The sequence below is a fragment of the Lampris incognitus genome, chromosome 12 (genome assembly GCF_029633865.1).
Source record: "Lampris incognitus isolate fLamInc1 chromosome 12, fLamInc1.hap2, whole genome shotgun sequence".
Taxonomy (NCBI): domain Eukaryota; kingdom Metazoa; phylum Chordata; class Actinopteri; order Lampriformes; family Lampridae; genus Lampris; species Lampris incognitus.
Genome location: NC_079222.1, coordinates 3,082,982 through 3,104,301, shown reverse-complemented (window position 1 = coordinate 3,104,301; position 21,320 = coordinate 3,082,982). Strand labels below are relative to the sequence as shown.

The 21,320-nt window shown below is 46.1% G+C and overlaps 1 protein-coding gene across 2 annotated transcripts; it reads right to left on the bottom strand.

The window, feature by feature from the left end:
* Positions 1–2,790: 2,790 nt before the first annotated feature.
* LOC130121541 (AN1-type zinc finger protein 5-like) lies at positions 2,791–8,415 on the bottom strand. Of its 2 annotated transcripts, none has more exons than XM_056290381.1 (6): positions 8,108–8,153; positions 6,064–6,240; positions 5,758–5,935; positions 5,550–5,644; positions 5,314–5,430; positions 2,791–5,165 (listed from the first exon to the last, which is right to left on the bottom strand). In XM_056290381.1, the coding sequence occupies exons 2-6, from the start codon at positions 6,215–6,217 to the stop codon at positions 5,017–5,019; spliced, it is 693 nt and encodes a 230-aa protein (XP_056146356.1). In that variant the 5' UTR covers positions 6,218–6,240; positions 8,108–8,153; the 3' UTR covers positions 2,791–5,016. The 2 variants fall into 2 exon arrangements, with proteins under 2 accessions (XP_056146356.1, XP_056146355.1); XM_056290380.1 differs by lacking the exon at positions 8,108–8,153 and adding an exon at positions 8,327–8,415 and having other exon boundaries at positions 2,792–5,165.
* Positions 8,416–21,320: the final 12,905 nt, after the last annotated feature.

The window sequence follows — 21,320 nt, the reverse complement described above, 5'->3', positions numbered from 1 at the left end:
GCTCTTACAGCATGACTTGTAAAGCAGTTTTTTCTCTTTTCAGAGTGACACTTGACCGGGAGTAGTTTTAAGGAGGTCCCTCTTAACTCATACCCGTTATCTCTTTCAGACCTGGGATTAGTTTAGTAGCTCTTCTCTGAACCTTCTCAATTTTCTCTACATATTTTACTTCATAAGGACACCAGCCCGAGCCTGCAAATTCAAGATGAGATCGCACCAAGGATTTATATAATGGTAAAACTATTTTCTTACCCAAATTTAGAAAAGTTCTTCTAATTATCGCCAGCATAGAGTTTGCTTTTTAATTTTTTTCAGAAATGTGCGTGTGATATTCAATTGAACTATCGACCACGACACCTATGTCCTTTTCTTCTTCCACTTGCTGAACCATTAAATCTCCAACTTTGTAGTTAACCCAGTTGGCACTTGTTTTCCCAATGTGTAAACGTTGGCATTTTTCTGGATTCAACTTCAGTAGCCACCTATCACACCAGTTACTCATGCTATGGAGATCTGCTTGAAATGGGCTGTATCAGTGTCCTTATTAATTATTCTAAATATTTTTGTATCGTCCGCAAAAAGGTATGAATCAGATTGTATCACACTTGGTAAATCATTTATATAGACAACAAAGAGTACAGGGCCCAACACAGAACCTTGTGGAACTCCAGAGGTCACCGGTTTCCATTTTGAAGTGTCCCTATTTACCACCACCTGCTGTTTCCTTTTACGTAAAAAAATCCTGTATCTAGTCTGTAACTCTGTCGTCTATGCCACAGGATTTTAATTTTGACAGCAGTCTTTTATGAGGAGCTTTATCAAAAGCTTCTTGAAAGTCCATACATATGCAATCAACTGACTGCCCTTTATCCAAAGCTGCTGACCACTTATCAAGAACGGTGAGAAGCTGAAATGTAGTCGATCTTCCATACATAAATCCATACTGCTTGTTACTAAAGTTTGTTAGACTTCATATGGTCAACAATATATGTCCTGATTAGTTTTCCCATTGCCTTACATACTACTGATGTCAGATTAACTGGCCTGTAATTTCCTGCTAGTGACTTGTTTCCTTTTTTGAAAATTGCACTGATGTGCCTCTTTCCAATCACGGGGTAAAATTGACTCTTCCAATGATTTATTATACAGCATTGTTGGAGGTACGGTAATCACACTAGCCAATTCCTTTAAGATCCTAGGATGTATCGCATCTGGCCCTGGTGATTTATAGATGTTAATATCCTGTAGAAGCCGTTTTATGTATATCTTCAAAAGTTATTATAAAACATTGTTTGCTGAACTTCCACTCTTGGCAATTCAGGTATGTGCCCTTCAGGTTCAATCACAAATACACTGCTGAAACAACCTGACAGTATTTCTGCTTTTTCAGTATCTTCCGTCTGTTTTGGGGGAGTTCGTATCCTTCTGATTAGTAGAGAAATCTCCCACTGATGTCTTAATGTTTGTCCTCTTATTAATATAATTCCAGATAACCTTTGGTTTCAGCTCAGACTGTCTTGCTAAGTCTTCTCCATATAGCTTTCTTAAATAATGTGTTCTCGTTCTCACAAAGTTTCTGACTCTTCGATATTGCTGTTGTACCTCTGGTTTTTTACTTTTGATTGCCTTTCTTGCAAGAATATTTTTTTCTACAACTTTCCGTTTTGTAATATCGTCCAATAATGGATGTTTAGCCGGGTCAAAATTGATGCACTTCACTCATCAGTGCCCATCATATATGAGTGAGCAGGCCTGTAAATTGCATTATAGGAAACATCCATCCATCCATCCATTATCCAAACCACTTATCCTGCTCTCAGGGATGGATGCTGGAGCCTATCCCAGCAGTCATTGGACGGCAGGCGGGAAGACACCCTGGACAGGCCGCCAGGCCATCATACAGGGCCCACACACACACACATAGGAACAATTTAGTATGGTGATCCACCTGACCTACATGTCTTTGGACTGTGGGAGGAAACCGGAGCCCCCGGAGGAAACCCACACAGACACGGGGAGAACATGCAAACTCCACACAGAGGACGACCCGGGACGACCCCCAAGGTTGGACTACCCCGGGGCTCGAACCCAGGACCTTCTTGCAGAGGCGACCACGCTAACCACTGCGCCCAAAACTCTCATCAATACCAACAAACTGGAAGTCGAATGTTTGGCTTCTCTAAATGTCGTGCTACCAGACATGTGGCATCTCGTCCGCGGCTCACGCTGACATCCGTTAACGTGAACCTGCGTCGTGTGCGGCTGCATGTCGTTGGTACTGCAGTCGGCACGGACAGTAAAGCAGATAGACGGGACCAGGACTGCAGCTCACAAACGTCCTTTTGTTGCAGCACTTCCTGTAACAAAGCTGTTGAAACTGTCTACTTGACGGACGTTCTCACACGAAGTAATGTCCTCCAGGCGTTCCCAGGGACGTTTTGTTGGATCAGAGTGCGACAGTTTGTCTTTAGGTTACGGGACAGGGAACATGTAAATAAAGGCAGACTGGGAAAAACAAGAAGAAAAAAAAACAAGGCTGCCAGACCGATCTGACGAGGAATAGCTTACCGAGCAGGGTTGTTCCTGATCCAGGACAGCGTGTTGTGTTGCTGTAAAGCCCCCTGAGGCAAATGTGTGACAACAAATCAAACACAAATGTATTTATACAAATAAAATAGACTTGGTGTTGTAATCCAAGTCATGGGCATCATCAGCCATACTGACCGTGGAAATTATCGGCTACTGGCAAAAGAATCGCTCCCGTGTGCACAGCTGCTGCAACTTTTAGGAAAAGCAGAAGCACTCAAGTTTGCAAGTGACATAATTTTATGTAAATCACATTTAGACAATACATTTTTTGCAGCAATATTACAGGTTAAGCACAAGTCATATAAATACTGTACAAACTTGCATAACTATACAAAAAGATTAAGCGTCCAGTAGGGCTGTCAATATTCCAAATTTGAATATATAGCCGAATTTAAAACAAAAAAAAACAAAAAACAGACATTCGAGGGGGGAAATTAATATTCGTTTGTGGGGGAAAAACGCATCACTACCATGGCTGTCTGCCTCGCCTTGGCCTGAATACGCTGCATGACGGACAGGAGTCGCACAACGTCACTTTAACCGGTTTCTGTCAAGCTGAAACAAGCGAATAATTCAGCAACAAGCGTGTGGTGGAGACGGCAGAGAGTTCAACACAACACAACTCGGCCACACACACAGAGCGTGACTTCATCTCCGACAACCTAAAAAGTCCCGTCTGGAAATACTTCCGAGTTTTGGTCAGAAAATAGAAAAATTGTGGAACCTGGAGATAAAGTCGTATGCAAGCTACAGCGATGCCCCTTTTCCACTACATGGTACCGGCTCGACTCCACTCGCCCGTTTTTCGTTTTCCATTACCGGGAAGCACCGGCATTGTGGTGACTGCTACCACTTTTCTGGCACCACCTTTGTTGAGGTTCCAAAAAAACTGGAGCGGATACCAAAATCAATGTGACCAGCTACACTGGGGGGGGTGGGGTGGGGTGGGGGCTGGGGTGCTGTTATGGTGATGCAAAACAACACAGAAGCGGGTCGAGCCGAGTAGAATTGAGTCAAGCTGGTCCCATGCAGTGGAAAAGGGGCATTAGCTTACCATTCCACCTCTACCCACCATTATGAATATTACCTAATCTGAATAAAAATGAGGCTATCGTCAGTTACAAATCATCCATCTGGCAGCGCGTTCTCACTTCTCAGTCTCACACCAACCACGGTGCAGCGAGAGACCGACAGACAGACAGACAGACAGACAGACAGACAGACAGACAGGGCGGGCGGGCGAGAGAGATGTGTTTTATGGTATTATGGTGTAATGTGTAGGTAAGTAGATCTTTTAAAAGACGTGTTTACCTTGAAATAAATACACCTATACAAGCAGTTATGTCTTGTGTATTGGTTTGCCCTCTTATGGACATGATGCGCAAAAATATATTCGAATGGCTTCGAACCTGTGTGTTCTTTTAGAAGGGATAATCGAACGTCATTTTTGGCCAATGTTGACAGCCCTAGCCTCCAGACAGGAACAGAAAATCTAGAACCACTTGGTCAGGCCTAACCATGTTACTGCAGCACACAACAACTTAGTTTCAAAGTACAACACTACCCAGTCACATCCACTCGGCACAGCAGTGTATAAAACAAGTTCGACAGTCCATCCGAAATTCCTCAGCTCAAACTAAACATCATGGAACCTAACCAACTTAAAAAAAAAACATGAGTGGGCTACCTGGCAATAGATCTGACTTGAGTGGATAGCAAAAAAAAAAAAAAGTACATGCCACACCACTCTCACCGCCCAGTTTACTGGGTACAAAGCCCTCAATCCACAGGAAATCATCAGTCAAACTAAACCATGTCTTCATTAAGGAAGCTCGAAAACCGCAACAAAGAGGGCAGTGTTAAAGTCTGTTCTGAAAGCAACGCCAGTGACTGAGCTGTGGATCTGGAGTTGTCCCTGGAAACAAACGCCTCAGGGACAAAAAAAGAAAACCTCTCAGGAGGTAGAGGGGCAGCCTCTGAGCCCACCAGGACATACAGTAAGAAGTCAAGATGGTTAAATGTTTGTCCGCCCGACCCTTTATGTTGAAGGGAAGAGGAAAAAACTAAACAACCAGACCTCATTTGCTACTCAAGCCAGCAGAGAGCAACAACTGCTGAGGCGGTGCTGCCGGCCAAAGGTTCCGACAGTTGGTGTAAGTTCTGAAAGTGAGAGTCAACGTTAACAAAAGCCACAGCCTATCAGACAACTAGTCAACCCCACACCCCAAGATTGGTGGTCGAGAGATCCCCCCAAACATGAATTCCATACCCTCCAATTTAACATACTTAAAAAAGAGCAGAGAAATGCATGGAAAGATGGGGGGGGGGAGCTGACATGAAAGATTAGAGGTCCTTCAGGGTGTAGGCTGAGCTCAAGTCCATGTTTTCAAAAGCCAATCACTGCCTGGATGTCAAACTCATTGCGACTCATATTCTCTGGATCTTTTCAGCTACAACCACAGGGTTCTCTTTGCGAATCTTGGCTGCACCTTCAGTTTTGTAGTCATAGGGGCAGTTGTGCTTATCTGAGTAACGGTGGATTCCACAGAACATGTTGCCACACCGGCAGTCAAAACCTGAAACACCAACAGAAGACAGGTTGGGTAATACATACAATACTCCACCCGTATGCCAGATACTAATGCACTCAGCATTACCACAACATTCAACCAAAACAGTACAAGGAAAAAAATTAAAAAAACAAACGAGACAGGCAATACCTACCAGTCAAGCCAAGTTTTTTGTGGCACACAAAGCATCGGATCTTTCTTGGCTTAATTGTCTTGGGCTCCTCGCCAGCGGTGCTAGGTTTGTGCTTTAGGGAAATGAGCTCAGTGACCACTAAAGAGAGCAAAGAAAATTTTATTAAATCAAAATCGTTTCCTGTAGTTTGCCCCACTTGTTAACCCCCCCCCCCCAAAAAAAGGAACTCCTTTGACCCTCATACATTCGACACCCACCAGGGTCTACATTAGCTGATGATCCTTCATCGTAAGAGAGGCTCATCTTCATCATCTCCTGCGTCATCGAACGGGCTGTGTCTTCACTGTAAATACTGCCAAAATTTACAAAAAGTCAGCAAAGCAGAAGGGTAAAATTAACACTTGGCGTCGTTAGGAAACGCCAACACTTGGGTCTGGTGCAGGATGTGTGACAAAACTTCCTCACTTGAGAACCTCATTGGCAACAGCACCAGCGGCAACAGCCCTAGCAGCAGCGGCGGCCCCAGCCCTGGCAGCGGCAGTCCCAACCCCAGCAGCGGCAGCGGCATTATTCAAGGTGGCCTCCAATTTCTGGATGGCAGAGGACTCTGCTGAGGGATCCCCAGATGACAAATCGCTCCCACCTGAGAGGCACAGTTTCAAATGAAGGTCACAGTTTAACTTTAGAAGACAATGGCAAACATGTTTCTCACACAGCAGGTTAGCACTTGGGAATACAAAAAAGTATAAAGGGAAGCATAGTAGGTCTTACTCATTGCACTCAGGGAACTGACTCCATTGTTCTGCTTTGACAGGTGCTCCTTATGGCACTCGGAGCACATGCCATTGGTCCGAAGGATGCCATAGAAACCACAGCCAGCGGCACAGAGCATAGGAACTGAAGTCTGATTAGTCTCCTGGGCCATTATGTGCTCCCTTGTAGAGTAACCTGGAGAGGAAAAACAAAACAAAAAACAAACAAAAAGAGAGATGCTTGAGTTGGCGCTGTGTCGTTAAATACCAGGACAGAACAAAACAGGTTTGAGAAATCCCACATAAATAAATAAATTGCTTAAGTGCCATGAACCTGGAGATTTCAAAAAGGGAAAACAAGTTTAAGTCAACAATTTACACACTACGCTGGCTGAATTGCGTCAGCCCCCCCCCCCCTCTTTACCAGTCACTGCTGCCATTTGCTCCTTCACGTGTTCGCCTGCTGACTGCAGCGTTGTGTGCCCTGCTGCCCGAACGTCACATGGGCCAGTGTGTAAGCCCTCGTCAGGGAAGTGCAATGTGACACGCTGATCTCAGAAGGCACCACATGCTGGCTGGCTTGAACAGCCGTGAATGCAGCCGAGTATTTATAAGCAACCTTAGAAACCAAGATAGTTGCATCGCAAAAAAGAGCCAAATAACGTGCCAAGTCAGGCGTACTGGTTGATTCAACACAACACTGGGCTCACTACCGGACCGGACCGGACCCCAACACATTGTAGAGGCTGATCTACAGTAGGCGCCTCAACCGTCTCAGCCACACCACGCTGGCTGCGGCCAGCCACCACTGAAACCACAAGCCCTGTTTGGAACTGCTGTTCCCGGCCTAACTATCTGGCACGGCTCGCACTGAATAGTCCAAATGTGTCACCGTCCCTTTACTCGAGTTGCTGCTTTTGACCCAGCCATTTCCCGACAAACCCCCGGGCCATCCGGATCTACTGAGTCATGCTAGCGAGCTGATGCTAGCCGCTGTCTGGCCACGCTACACCGTTTGACCAATCAACGCGAAGCAGTCACGCGTGTGTAGATCACCGGCTCACAGTTAGGGATTTACCGTGTCACCACATCCTGCACACCCGGTACCAGAACCGTACAACACCCTCCGTCCCGACACTGGACGAGGAGGAGGGGTAACTACACCCAACGCCTTAGTGAACCAAACTGGAGAAAACAACAATAACAATCTTCGCAAACTGCAAAGCAGCGTGAATGACGCGGTATCGTCCGCTCACACGTTAGCAAGCTGAACAGCCCAGCAGTACCGCTGCCGGTGCTGGGTCCACTACCGTGCCCTCCTCCCTCCTACCTGCGACCGGTTCCTTAGGCTCCCATGGCGGTGATAGCCAAGCCATGCTGCCCTGCCTAGCCGATGGGCTGCAGCTCTCTCACACAGATCCACCACGACACCAATCTGCTTAAAGTGGGCCGAGACCACGGACAGGACCACGGTAACCCTCCATGCTGCCCACCTGCCACGCTTCCGGCTCCTGCTAGCCGGGCTGCTGGCTCTCTTGCGAGCGGCTTCCGACACAAGGCGTCTGCTGAATGACTACACATACAACACTGAGCCAGGTGTACGACGGAGCTAACGCCGCCCCGGGCAGCCATGTTAGTGAGCTCTTTGTTTCCCTCGGTTCGTATACACTTCGGGTCGACCCCCAGTAATGGCAACTCTAAAACAAGCGGCAGCCACAGGTTTGAGAGCTCGTACCCGAGCATCACAGTTATCACAAGCTTGAGACCCTCAGCCCCCCGCCACAACCAGCACGCCGGTCCTGAAGCTAGCGCACCGCAAGCCCCCGAACCGCTGCTGGCCGCTAGCACGCTAGCTCGGCCGCCGTCTTTGAGAAGTTTACATAGAGAAAACGGCTCGGAACAGAAAGCTAACTGCTAACTGTGCTAATGGTGACGGTACAGCTGGTTCCGGAATTAGCCAGAGGCCGAGCAGAGGAAGCGGACACGTGTTAGCGGAGAGGAAGCCAAGCTAGCGTTGGCGCTAGCTAGCTTAGCCGTGCTAGGCAAAGTGGACCAAAAGTCACCTGGAAGGGTCCGTAGGGTTTCCTCGGCTATACTCACTCCAGTCAACACACCTGGCCCAAACTTCCTCAGAACCGACAAACTAAAACACACGTGTCGTGTGGACCGCAGCGCGCGCAGCTCCAAGCCCAACTCTGACGGCTAGCGACGGCCAACACTCGTCCGACGTACCCGCCGACATGAATGAAGTATTCCGGTTCCGATTCTACACCGGAGCTCACCTTACAAGTCAGCTGCAGCCGCGGGCAGGTTCCGAGCTCGCCGCCTCTGACCGGCACGCTGGACTCTCCGGAAAGTTTGTTATGATGCGCTCACGCGTCGGACGCCTGTGATTTAAGCCGAGGGGGAGACATACGTCACGGTAACCGGGAGACGCTGATTGGAGGAAAGGAGACTCGCGCAGCTGGTGAGCGACGAACGACACCTTACCAACACAACGGCCGTTGTCAAGGTAACGCCAGTGGTTCGTGCGTGCCTGACTATTACCGTAAGAACTAATTGTAACATACGGTCATTATTTAAAAAAGATAATTACTAGTAGCCCTTCTGTTGTGCCCTATTGATCTAGATCTGTTGATAGCTTGAATTAAAAAGTATCTGGAGTCTTCCGTACAAATAGCTCCTTACCAGTAAAGTAAGGGACGTTTCCTTATCTTCTCAGAACCTTACATAGGTCTTTATCTTCTCAGAACCTTACATAGGTCTTTATCTTCTCAGAACCTTACATAGGTCTTTATCTTCTCAGAACCTTACATAGGTCTTTATCTCCTCAGAACCTTACATAGGTCTTTATCTTCTCAGGACCTTACATAGGTCTTTATCTTCTCAGGTCTCAGGTCTTTATCATCTCAGAATCTTACATAGGTCTTTATCTTCTCAGAACCTTACATAGGTCTTTATCTTCTCAGAACCTTACATAGGTCTTTATCTTCTCAGAATCTTACATAGGTCTTTATCTTCTCAGAACCTTACATAGGTCTTTATCTTCTCAGAACCTTACATAGGTCTTTATCTTCTCAGAATCTTACATAGGTATTTATCTTCTCAGAACCTTACATAGAGCTTTATCTTCTCAGAACCTTACATAGGTCTTTATCTTCTCAGGTCTCAGGTCTTTATCTTCTCAGAACCTTACATAGGTCTTCTCAGGTCTCAGGTCTTTATCTTCTGAGAACCTTACATAGGTCTTTATCTTCTCAGGTCTCAGGTCTTTATCTTCTCAGAACCTTACATAGGTCTTCTCAGGTCTCAGGTCTTCTCAGGTCTCAGGTCTTTATCTTCTCAGAATCTTACATAGGTCTTTACTTCTCAGCTCTCAGGTCTTTATCTTCTCAGAACCTTACATAGGTCTTCTCAGGTTTCAGGTCTTTATCTTCTCAGGTCTCGGGTCTTTATCTTCTCAGTTCTCAGGTCTTCTCAGCTCTCAGGTCTTTATCTTCTCAGGTCTCAGGTCTTTATCTTCTCAGAATCTTACATAGGTCTTTATCTTCTCAGGTCTCAGGTCTTTATCTTCTCAGGTCTCAGGTCTTTATCTTCTCAGTTCTCAGGTCTTCTCAGGTCTCAGATCTTTATCTTCTCAGAATCTTACATAGGTCTTTATCTTCTCAGGTCTCAGGTCTTTATCCTCTCAGGACCTTACATAGGTCTTTATCTTCTCAGGTTGAAGAAGGACGTTTGTGCTGCCTGTTCGTTGTGCGACGTGTACCCAGGATCGATGCCGCAGCTGTTCTGGCGGAGTCCCACACTAACGGGCTTGGGAAAGACGTATCAGGGTATATTGTTGATAACACTGACTCTGGCTGTTCTCTTGATTGGGGAAATGTACTGTTTTGTTGCCATAATCACTATGGTAATCAACTCAAAGAATTCTATATAATCAATTCGATGTTTATTTTGGCAAATTATCATGTTCATAAATCAAAATTTAGCCATTCTAAACCTTTATTTATCGTATTTGAGAATGAAACCAAACAGGACATTAAAACCCTTGTTAACTCTAAAAGTAAGCAAGCTGCAAAAACTGTCTATTTGTGTTCTTTGTTTAATGTTTTCACTTAAAAGATTCCCCCTGGCTCTGATGTTTTGTCTTTATTAATAACTTTATTGTTTGTATGTGAACTTCATTGTCAATCAAGAAGTCAAAAAATACCAACACAGTGGACATTGTCAAGGTAATGCAAGTGTAACGGAGTTAAAAATGCTCTTAATTAATTTCTTTATTTCCAATTAGTATTTCAATTTGTTTGTCGTTCGATAATTCTGCTGAGTATTTGTGATCTGGACGGGACTGGACTGCAAACAGAAGTGTAGCCTGAAAAACATAAACCAGCAAATGTTCATGGCCTTTTATTCAAGACATGTGACTAATATAACAATCTCTGTGTCCAAATAAGCATTTCTATTTGACACAATAATTAAAAACACAAACACAGACATTTCAGGTTAACAGACCAGGACTTACTTGTACTTATGACAGCAGTGAAGATCTGACAGGCAGGGAGCAGGGCAGAGGGGTGGGTATGTTGGTTTTCTGGTGATTCTATGCTGGAAACAGAGACATAAAACACATAGATTAGCTCAAGTGAACAAATATCCAAGTTAGAACATTTGTAGTTTCCTTTATTATCGTACTTTTGACTCTCATCCTGCCCCCTAAAGGCTGCTCCTGACGACCCAATAATGACACCGAATCAGCCAACCTTTTCAGAGGGTCACAGCATCAATCCTCACGTTTCCCAACAGACTTGACTGCACGGCTGCACTGACATGCTCCTTTGATTCTTCATGAAGCTTAACAGATCTGTCAGCATGTCGTGGATCCTCAAATCCATCTCTTGCAAACTTTGAAGAACACCCATCTCCTGCACTTAAACGTCACACAAGGCCAGCAATACAAGCGGTTTGTTAGCACACTCCCCGTTAGCCACTCCACCTTGTCATGCCTATACACTTAAAACTCCACTCTCTGCACCAGCTTGATGGGGGGCTTTGGTCTCTCCTGTGCCTTTCCCCTGTGCTAGGAGAAAGTGTCAAAAGATTCCCGAAGGATCCGGTCCACGATGTTTGCATCCTTCATAATTCTTTGCAAAAATTGTGAAAGACAGGACAGGAGCTAGCTAGGCTAGTAGCTAGCTAGCTAAGCTAGTTAGAACAACTAACTTTAGCCTACAGTACAGGGCTACCACATGAGGTCAAGATCAAAAATGCAAATATAAAGATGAACAATAAAGATCTGAACAGATTAATTAATTAATTATTATTATATTTACAATATATATACAAGAACCACCAAGCCTACTATAGTAATCACTCATTTATCTTAGGTTAATCTCTTTTTCTTATCTTTCACCGTGCTTCGAATACCAAAAGCTATGATGAAGATGGGAGAACAAGTCAATACAGGATCGGAAAGGCTGAACTGGTGTTCTCTGATTGGTTAAACGGCTGTCAATCATTTTCAGCTCAAGGAAAGACTGGGTGAAGCAGTGCTTTACTGGGTGGGCATGAAAACGCGTCATAAACCATAACTGTCCAATCAACAACGTGTAAGGTACTACGTCAACTTACATTCACTTACATTGGGTTAGTGAGGCAGAACGCTTATCTGTGTCACCTGAAGAGGGCGCTGTGTTGCACAATACCCATGACACGTTGCTTTTAAAAGTGACACTTTTTTGTTTGATTCACAGAGGAAATAGTCATTCTAATGAAATGTTGGCATCGAAAAAACATGTTTTAAGTGATATGTATGTTATGTTTCTTGTTTGTTTTTGGTGAAGCACTGCTTCACCTGTTGTCTTGTAGAAACCTCCTATGCTATCTATCTGTCTGTCTGTCTATCTATCTATCTATCTATCTATCTATCTATCTATCTATCTATCTATCTATCTATCTATCTATCTATCTATCTATCTATCTATCTATCTGTCTATCTGTCTGTCTGTCTGTCTGTCTGTCTGTCTGTCTGTCTGTCTATCTATCTGTCTGTCTGTCTGTCTGTCTGTCTGTCTGTCTGTCTGTCTGTCTGTCTGTCTGTCTGTCTATCTATCCATCTGTCTTTTTTTTTAATCTTTCTCAGATATCTCCACAGTTGTGCGCATAGGTGAATGTGTTTATACCAGGTGTGAATGTTATATAGACAATGTCCAGTAGGGGGCATAATGGCAAAACAAACCTTCGGACCTGTTGGTTACAGGGTTGGTAAACTGGCCAGGTGGTAAAGATAGAATAAAAAAAGGAGAAATAAGGAAAGTAAGACTTCAGTGTTAACACGTTATATTGGTTAAAAGCACACCGGAAGCAAAGATAATCTGAACGTTGTTAGACTCCGTGTTTTTACGTCCCATCCACGGCACGTCAGGAGTTTTGCAGAAGTTGAGCAGTGTCCAGTTGTAGCAGCAGCAGCAGCAGCAGCAGTAGTAGTAGTAGAAGCAGTAGTAGTAGTAGTAGTAGTAGTAGCAGTAGTAGCAGTAGCAGTAGTAGTAATAGTAGTGGTAGCAGTAGAAGCAGTAGTAGTGGTAGCAATAGTAGTAGTAGTAGCAGTAGTGGTAGTAGTAGTATTAGCAGTGGTAGTAGTAGAAGTGGTAGTAGTTGTAGTAGTAGTCGTCGTAGTAGTAGTAGTAGTCATAGTAGTAGTAGTAGTAGTAGTAGTAGTAGTAGTGGTGTGGTGGTGGTGTTGGTGGTAGTAGTAGTAGTTATAGTAGTAGTGGTAGCAGTAGTAGCAGTAGTAGTAGTGGTAGCAGTAGTGGCAGTAGTAGTAGTAGTAGTAGTAGTAGTGGTAGTAGTGGTAGCAGTAGTGGCAGTAGTAGTATTAGTATTAGTAGTAGTGGTAGTGGTAGTAGTGGTAGTAGTAGTAGTAGTGGTGGTGGTGGTAGTAGTAGTAGTAGTTATAGTAGTAGTGGTAGGAGTAGTAGCAGTAGTAGTAGTAGTAGTAGTAGTGTCCAGTATATGCAGGTCCATGAGGGTGGATTTGGGTCCAGGAAGCAGATCAGTGACTCTGACTGAAAAGTTTGTTCTTCACGTTAACCAGCAATTTAATTGTGCACTTTTGTCACCAGGTAAAACTTTATTATTCCACCTAAAGGACGCGTACCAATGACGTCATCTGTAACGCACATTGAAATACATCCGCTACAATATTACGTATTGTAGCGACCCCAGGAGGCCGTCGCTCTGACTGGCGGCGGCTCCGCGCAGGGGCTCATGGGACTTTGAATGTTTCTTGTTAAAATACACTGTGCATAACTGTAGTCCACTGACTTCCGGTTTCTAATGCAGCGACTCCACCAGTTTCCTGTTTGTTGGCGCGTGCTGTTGAGAAAAGCATATTTCTCGCGATGCCTGCAGGGTTTAGCAGTGAGGGCGGGATGGCGGACGTAACTTGACGTGTACAACTTGAAACTTTCCTCTCGTCTGCTGGGAGGTGCAGCTGGACGTTTGTCCACAGTTGTGTGCATGTGGTTGACTTTTATCCATTTCAGGAATCGCGAGAAATATGCCTTCGTCAATAGCGCACGCCAACAAACAGGAAGCTGGTATGACCTCTGCAGTAGAAACCGGAAGTCAGTGGACTACAGCGATGCACAGAGCCGATTGTGTTTTAGTTCATATTTTGGTTATCGTTGTGTTGTTTGTTTGGGGGTTCGACTCGGACTGGGTAGATGACCATGTTACTGACTGACTGACTGTGGGACCGTGACTCAGACTGATAGTTTTAATGGCGACGCCATTTTTGGGGGCAAAATGAAGGAGCACTGCTGGGGTCGTGTACGTGACACGGGAGCTGCCATTTAAAGAGATCTCTGCCTCTTGCCTCCTTCTTTCACGCCAGCTCGCCACAATACTGTAACGAAGAATATAGACTATATTTTATTTCCTCTGGCATTGCTAATAATGATAATAACAATAATAATAATAATAATAAAGAGTCCAGTCCAGAAGATCACCCTACTCGGAACAGCCCACATATTACGACGAGTACTGTCAATCAAGTGACATCTGCTCTATAGTGCCTCAGGTCCATAGTTTGGATCCGGCTCTACAGGATGTACAACAGGAAACACGGAAGAAATGATAATAGTAATAATAATAATAACAGTAATGATGATGATGATAATGATAATAACAATGATGATGATGATAATGATAATGGTAGTGATGATGATAATAATAATAACAATAATGATGATAATAATAATAATAACAACAGTAATGATGATGATAATGATAATAACAATGATGATGATAATGGTAGTGATGATGATGATGATGATAATAATAATAATGATGATGATAATAATAATGATGATGATGATGATAATAATGGTGATGATGATGATAATAATAATGATGATGATAATAATAATAACAATTGTATTTATATAGCACTTCTCTAAAACAACGCCACAAAGTGCTACACAAAAATAAATAAATGAACAGATAAATAAATAAAATCAGACAAGGCAAAAGCAAGAAGTAAGACCAAACAAGTAAGAGCAAAAACAGAATCAGCATAAATAAAAGTATGGCCTGGCGGCCTGTCCAGGGTGTCTCCCCCTGCCGCCCAGTGGCTGCTGGGATACAGACTCCAGCATCCCGCCGCCCTGGCAGCAGGAGAAGCGGTCTGCATGATGGATGGATGGATGGATGGATGGATGGATGGATGGATGGATGGATGGATGGATGGATGGATGGATGGATGGATGAAACATTAGTTTAATGAAAAGAAACGTGCTGCAGACGGTGGAGGGAGCCCCTGCCGATGCCAGAATAAAGTGCAGTACAATAGTCAGGGTGCTGATGACGTCATCTAACAACGCTTACTTACAGTGTTGCTCAGGCAACGCAATGTTGTGTATTTGCAACGCAGACAGAAATTGAGAGACAACTACGAATTCGTAGTTTTCTCTCAGTGTGTGTGTGTGTGTGTGTGTGTGTGTGTGTGTGTGTGTGTGTGTGTGTAGGCCGTTCAGTCAAGCAACCGATCAATCAAAGCTCATTTGCATAGCACAGTAGCGCAACACCCTGTATGTTGAGCAGAGTGCAAGAGAAGACGTGAGGAATTGAGGCCACTGCGTTAACGAGCCTCCCCGTCTAGTGCCCGCTATTTGTGAATGAAGAGGCGACCCCGTGACGTAACCAGCCAATCAGCGGGGACCTGGTGACGTGGGCAGCCAATCAGCGGAGACTGCTGCTGCGTGGCTCGCAGCGCCGCTGCAGCGCCTGCTCGCTCCGACCGACACACGCCAGCGGCACAGACGCGCACACACAGGCGCAGCGCTCCGAAAACCCCACAGGTCCGAGTGCAGAGCTGAGCGTCCCCCCCCCCCCCGCTCACACCATGGCGAACCAGGACGGCGACAGTGTGGACCTGAAGAAACGCCTGGACCTGGCCACGCTGTTCTGCTTGATCGGGAGGCACGGACTGGCGGTGGCTGTGGTCACCATGCTGTCTGTGGTGGCGGGGTTCGTCCTTTACCGGAACTTGAGCCGGAGGAGAGGCAAGACCGCATCCACCCGGCTGGCAGTTAATGACCTGCCGGCGGAGCCGCAGAGGAGCGCGGCCGCCGGACCAGCTGCACTGCGGGCAGACCGCAAGGACGCGGCCGGAGGGACGGGGTCCACAGGGACGGGGTCCACAGGGACGGGGTCCACAGGTAACGCGCAGCGCCACGCCGCATTTAGCCTGTTCCGGTGGGATTCACTGGAGCTGCGACGACCTGCACGTTTATGGGTCAAACTGACGAAAGAAATACTGTGATGTAGCCTGAAATACCAGCGGTGTTGCACCAAAATATGTGACCCGTCATATTATGTGACCCTGCCCATGCTAATCCTCATTTTAACCAGGCCAAACCCACATCTGGTGTCAACTGTCTCCAACCCAGCACCTACATTTACCCATCTCAACCTTGTGCCTCAACTGAACCTCTATCTAGACTCTTGGCTGCAGGAGACTTGGTGCTTCGGTGGAGGGGGTCACATAATCTGAAGGGTCGCAGATTTCGGTGTAACATCAGTAGGCTGTAATTGAGCAGACGAAGTAGGTCACGGGGTGGGCAGTCTTACCCAGGAAGGGCCGGTGTGGGTGGAGGTCTTTGTTTGACACACCTGATCCGGTAGAGTCTTCGCTGAGGGACGTGATGAGGACACTCAGGTGTGTAGCTGCTTGGTTGGAAGAAAGACCTGCACCACCCACACCTGCACCCTTTCTGGATACCACCGCCCACCGCTGAAGGAGACGTTCTGCAGGCGTGCATATGCGCGCCAGTTCCCACGCGCTGGAGAGGTCAGGAAGACGTCCAGTAGAAGCGCTCGAACAGCTGGACATGTGACTCACGTGTGGCACAGCTGGCTGACTGGCTGTGACGCACATGCTCTGAGGTCGAACCTGGTCTTCACTGGCGTTAAAGCGTGTGAGGTGCAACAACATAAACGACCCCTGTGTAAACAAGGAACTAAAACAATGGTTCCTATTGTTACAGCTGGGATCAGCGTTTACATGTAATTTTAAGAACTGATGTTTAAACAAAACACTTCTTTTTCCTCGATGCCAGTCAGCGAAATAATCTTTCTTTTTTTTTATTCAAGTCAATTATATTTGTATTTTTATTTTGTATTTTGCATTTTTTTTTTTGTACTTTTATTTTGTAATTTTAATTTTTAATTTTTAATTTGTATTTGTAATTTTATTTGTTTTTGTTTTTTATACTCAAGCCAGTTTTATTTGTGCTGCCCATGATCACAAATGCTAAGTTTGCCTCAGAGGATTTTACATCTACACAACATCCTGTCCTGAGAGCCTCACATCGGCTGGATCTCACCCCTCACTCGTTCAGCTGAAGCAGCATTTTGGTCTCAGTACTGAGAGCCACTTGGAGTATTAACGAAACAGACCCATGAGATGTGTGGTGATACTGACACAGCTGAAACAAATCACACGCTTTTCCCCAAAAGCTCTGAAATAACCCCACCTGGATCATTTTTAAACACCTGTAAAAAAAGTGTCTGCAGTGGGGAGCCGGATGTGGGTATGTGTTCTGGCTGCCGCACTAGCGCCTCCTCTGGTCGGTCGGGGCGCCTGTTAGGGAGGGGGAATAGCGTGATCCTCCCACGCACTACGCCCCCCCCTGGTGAAACTCCTCACTGTCAGGTGAAAAGAAGCGGCTGGTGACTCCACATGTATGGGAGGAGGCATGTGGTAGTCTGCAGCCCGCCTGGATCAGCAGAGGGGGTGGAGCAGAGACCGGGACGGTGGGAAGAGTGGGGTGATTGGCCGGATACAAGTGGGGAGGAAAAGGGGGGAAAGCCAAAAGAAAAAAGAAAGAAACACCTGTCCAGACTCAAGGCACGTTATAGGAAAGTTGTTGGCCAAAGAGTTTTAAGACACCATGACCTCAGCTTCCGGTGCCACTGCCCCCCTCCCCCACACAGTCAGGGGAGGCTACCAGGCCATTTGCACTTTGTTTTGGTGCATCGTGGTTAATTCTGCAAAAGGAAAAACGCACAACAAACGGTCTCAAACAGCTTAGTTGGGGTTGTGTGGATGAGACCTGAAGCCAGAGGGGTTTCTAGTAGTCTTTGTTTCCGTAAGGAGACGCGTCTCCAGCAGGAGAGGGAGTCAGCAGATGTGGCTCCCAGCTCATTCTGGTGATGTCCTGTTTCAGAGGAGGCTGACCTGAGCTCCCCGGACCAGACGGAGGAGGATGTGTGTCATCTAAGAGCTGATGGAACCTGTGCTGCTGCTGCTCCATTTGACTTGTGCCATGCAGGCCGTGAGTCGGAGGACCACCTGCCCGAACGTGAAAGTGGCCAAGAGGAAATGCTTGAAAAGGTCAGCCCCCACTGCAGCATATCTGTAACATGGGATTTGGGTTACAAGGGAATCAAATGTTGCTGCCCCCCCCCAAAAAAAGTCTCAATTGTATCTTTTTTTTTACACTAGTCACTGTGATTAAACTTGAGAAAATGCTGAACGTATAGTGTAAACTAAACAGCCTCAGTCACTTCAAAGCCTGGAGAGACGTTTCAGAAAGGGGAAACACATAAACACTTTCACTTGAACATTCTTGAAGTGTTTACTTTCTTCCTTTACAAAGGACAGGATTGTTTTGGGTTTTTTACTGATTGGTTTACAGTGGGGCAGCACGGTGGCGCAGCGGTTAGCGTGGTCACCTCACAGCGAGAAGGTCCTGGGTTCGAGCCCCGGGGTAGTCCAACCTTGGGGGTCGTCCCGGGTCGTCCTCTGTGTGGAGTTTGCATGTTCTCCCCGTGTCTGCGTGGGTTTCCTCCGGGGGTCCGGTTTCCTCCCACAGTCCAAACACATGTAGGTCAGCTGGATCAGCTGTACTAAATTGTCCCTAGGTGTGAATGTGTGTGTGTGTGTGTGTGTGTGTGTGTCGGCCTTGTGATGGACTGGCGACCTGTTTAGGGTGTCTCCCCGTCTGCCACCCAGTGACTGCTGGGATAGGCTCCAGCATCCCGCGACCCTGAGAGCAGGACAGGCGGTTTGGATAATGGATGGATGGATGGTTACAGTATCTGTCAAGGTAGCAGTAGAACTGCAGGGCTTCTGACCTCTGTCAGGTCCATTAGTGTGAGATTTGATCCCCATCAAATTCACCCCACATAACAGGCGATCACTAGCATTTAGATGTCTCTCCATCTATTCACTGGATAACTTCACTGCTAATAGACAGGGGATTTGGTTGTTGGGAGCTGAAACAGTGGATATATTTTCCTGATAACTCTGTACCATTTGGATGCTTTACACATCCCTTTTTGGGTGTGCATTTTAGAGCTAAAACAATCAGACGTACCGTTTACTCTTATTAGTTGTTGGGGCTATTTCTATCTGAAAGACAAACCTGCTTCAGGAGAGATTACATTTCTACTTGTTTGCTCAGGTCTGCAAAGCGGAAAACCACGAGGTTGCTGCACCGGCTTGTCTTGGTGAGGACATGACCACAAACATTTGTGTCCCCAACGACCAAACCACACAAAACATAGAAGAGGAGTGTGACTGTCAAGAGGAGACCCAAACAGCTGAGATCTTGACCAAAACGGCTAAACAGGAGGAGACTGTCCCATCGTTACAGCTGCCTATGGTTGACCAACAAGTTGACCAGCATGCAACGGACAAAAGTAACACACCCACACTGACAAGGGTCGATGAGGGTAGTCTTGACAGTGAAATTAAGGGAGATGTTGGCAAAGACACTGATCAACTGACCAGTTGTACAGCTGTTGCTCATGACCCTCAGCTGCCGTGTACCAACCAGCAACAGCTTGAAAAGGAGCATAGGGATGATGGCCTTCAAATTCAAGAGGACTGTTTTCTGACCCGTGTAGAGCAAGTAGAGGAAAGGGTGGCTATAAGGGATCATGTTATCGACGTAGTGCCTGTACGTAGTGACATAACCATCACTAGTGAGTGTTCAGGTGTAGTGCCTGGCCCTCTCCTGCCCTCTTCAAGCCATCCCCGCGCCAGCGAACAAGTAATGAATAATGATGATGTTAGTGAACCGTCTGTCACTGCTGATCTAGAAGAGTGTATCCAGAGCAACGTGAATGCGCCCCAGTTGCCACTGTTTGAACAACTGCAAAGTGCACAGAAAGAGGAGAGTGATGATAAAGACATTGCTTCGCCTACCAATGAAGACGCTGAGCTTCCTATCCAGTACCTGAATTTGCCTGCTTGTGACGTCGAACAGCAGAATAATGGCACGGTTCAAGGCATGGCTGAAGACCACGGTGTTCCTAGTTATGGCCCTTCTTTGCAGTGTTTTGACAAAGAGGTCCAAAATGGCCAAAACGTTAGCAAAGCCTTAGAGGACAACAGTGTCTCTGCTGACTTGGCTTCTGCGGCTTCTGATGATAATAATGTTAGTGCTCAAGAAATGTCTGAAGAGCTGAATGTATTTAACCTGCCAACTGGCCCTCAGCTGAGTGAAAGTATTGTAGACTGTGGAGCTTCTCAACAGGAGACTGTCACTGCTGTGACTGCTGAAGAAATCCCAGTTGTTGATGATGTCTATCTGTCACCTGCCGTAGCTGCCCCAAGGGGGACTAGTTGGACCCCGTCAATTCCTGACAGTGGTACAGCTTTGGATGCAGCCTTCAACCCTCAGGAGTATTCTGCACCCACATGTCAAGTTGTTCCCTCTACCAGTGAGTCAACAGTCCCGGTTACTGAGGCCTCGGTGTCTCCTAGTACATCATTAAACCCTTCAACTTCTGACAAGTGTTTTGGAGAAAACGAAAGTCATCACAGCCAAGATACCTATGCATCTAATGTTTTCGCAAGTGCATACGAAGCCAGTACAGATGATGTGTTGTGGCTTCAACAGCATAAGTATGATGACCATGCCTTCCCCAGTTCATCTGAAATGACAAACCAGGTAACTACAAATTATGATGGCAAGGATGATCACTCAAGTGTGCCAATTGCAGCCAATATTTCTGTCTTAACTGATCAACTGAATGAGCAGACAAAAGCGAGGGATAGGATTGTACTTTCTAGAGAGGGGCAGGGGGAAGGAGCAAGTCATGAAAAGAAAGGTGGGGCAGAGAAGAATTATGAGAAAACAGAGATTAGTATCATGGAGGCGACCATGGACAGCAATGAATGGATCACGGACAGTAACTTTCAAGTCCTTCCCACAAGTGTTTCTCTCCCCTCCTTTACTCATTGCACAATAACTGAACTGGTCCCTGCAGAAAAATGTCAACATGACTCAATTACAACCACAGCCGCAATAAACACCACTATTGCTACCACTCCTGCAACAAATCCTCCCAGTGACGAAACAAAAGAAACCAGCATTGTTTCAGCTGTAGATGAAAATGTGGAAAGTGAAAAAAAAGTTGTGGCAGCGGTCCATCCCATGCCCCAGAACGTCAAGGTGACATTCTGCGTCCACTACCTCACACACTCACCAAGTCAGGTGTTGGCTGTAATGGGTAACCGACCAGAGTTGGGGAACTGGAAGGAATTCTTCCCACTGGAGGACACCAACGATGGGTACTGGGCTGGGACAACCAGCCTTCCTGCAGAGATTCAAGTGGAGTGGAAGTTTGTCCTGGTGGATGAGGGTGAGGTGAGACGCTGGGAAGAGTGTTGCAACCGTTTCCTGGATACCGGGTACGGAACTGACCTACACATGCACAAATGGTGGGGCGTCCTATAAGATGTGGAGGAGCAGAGGGAGATAGGTG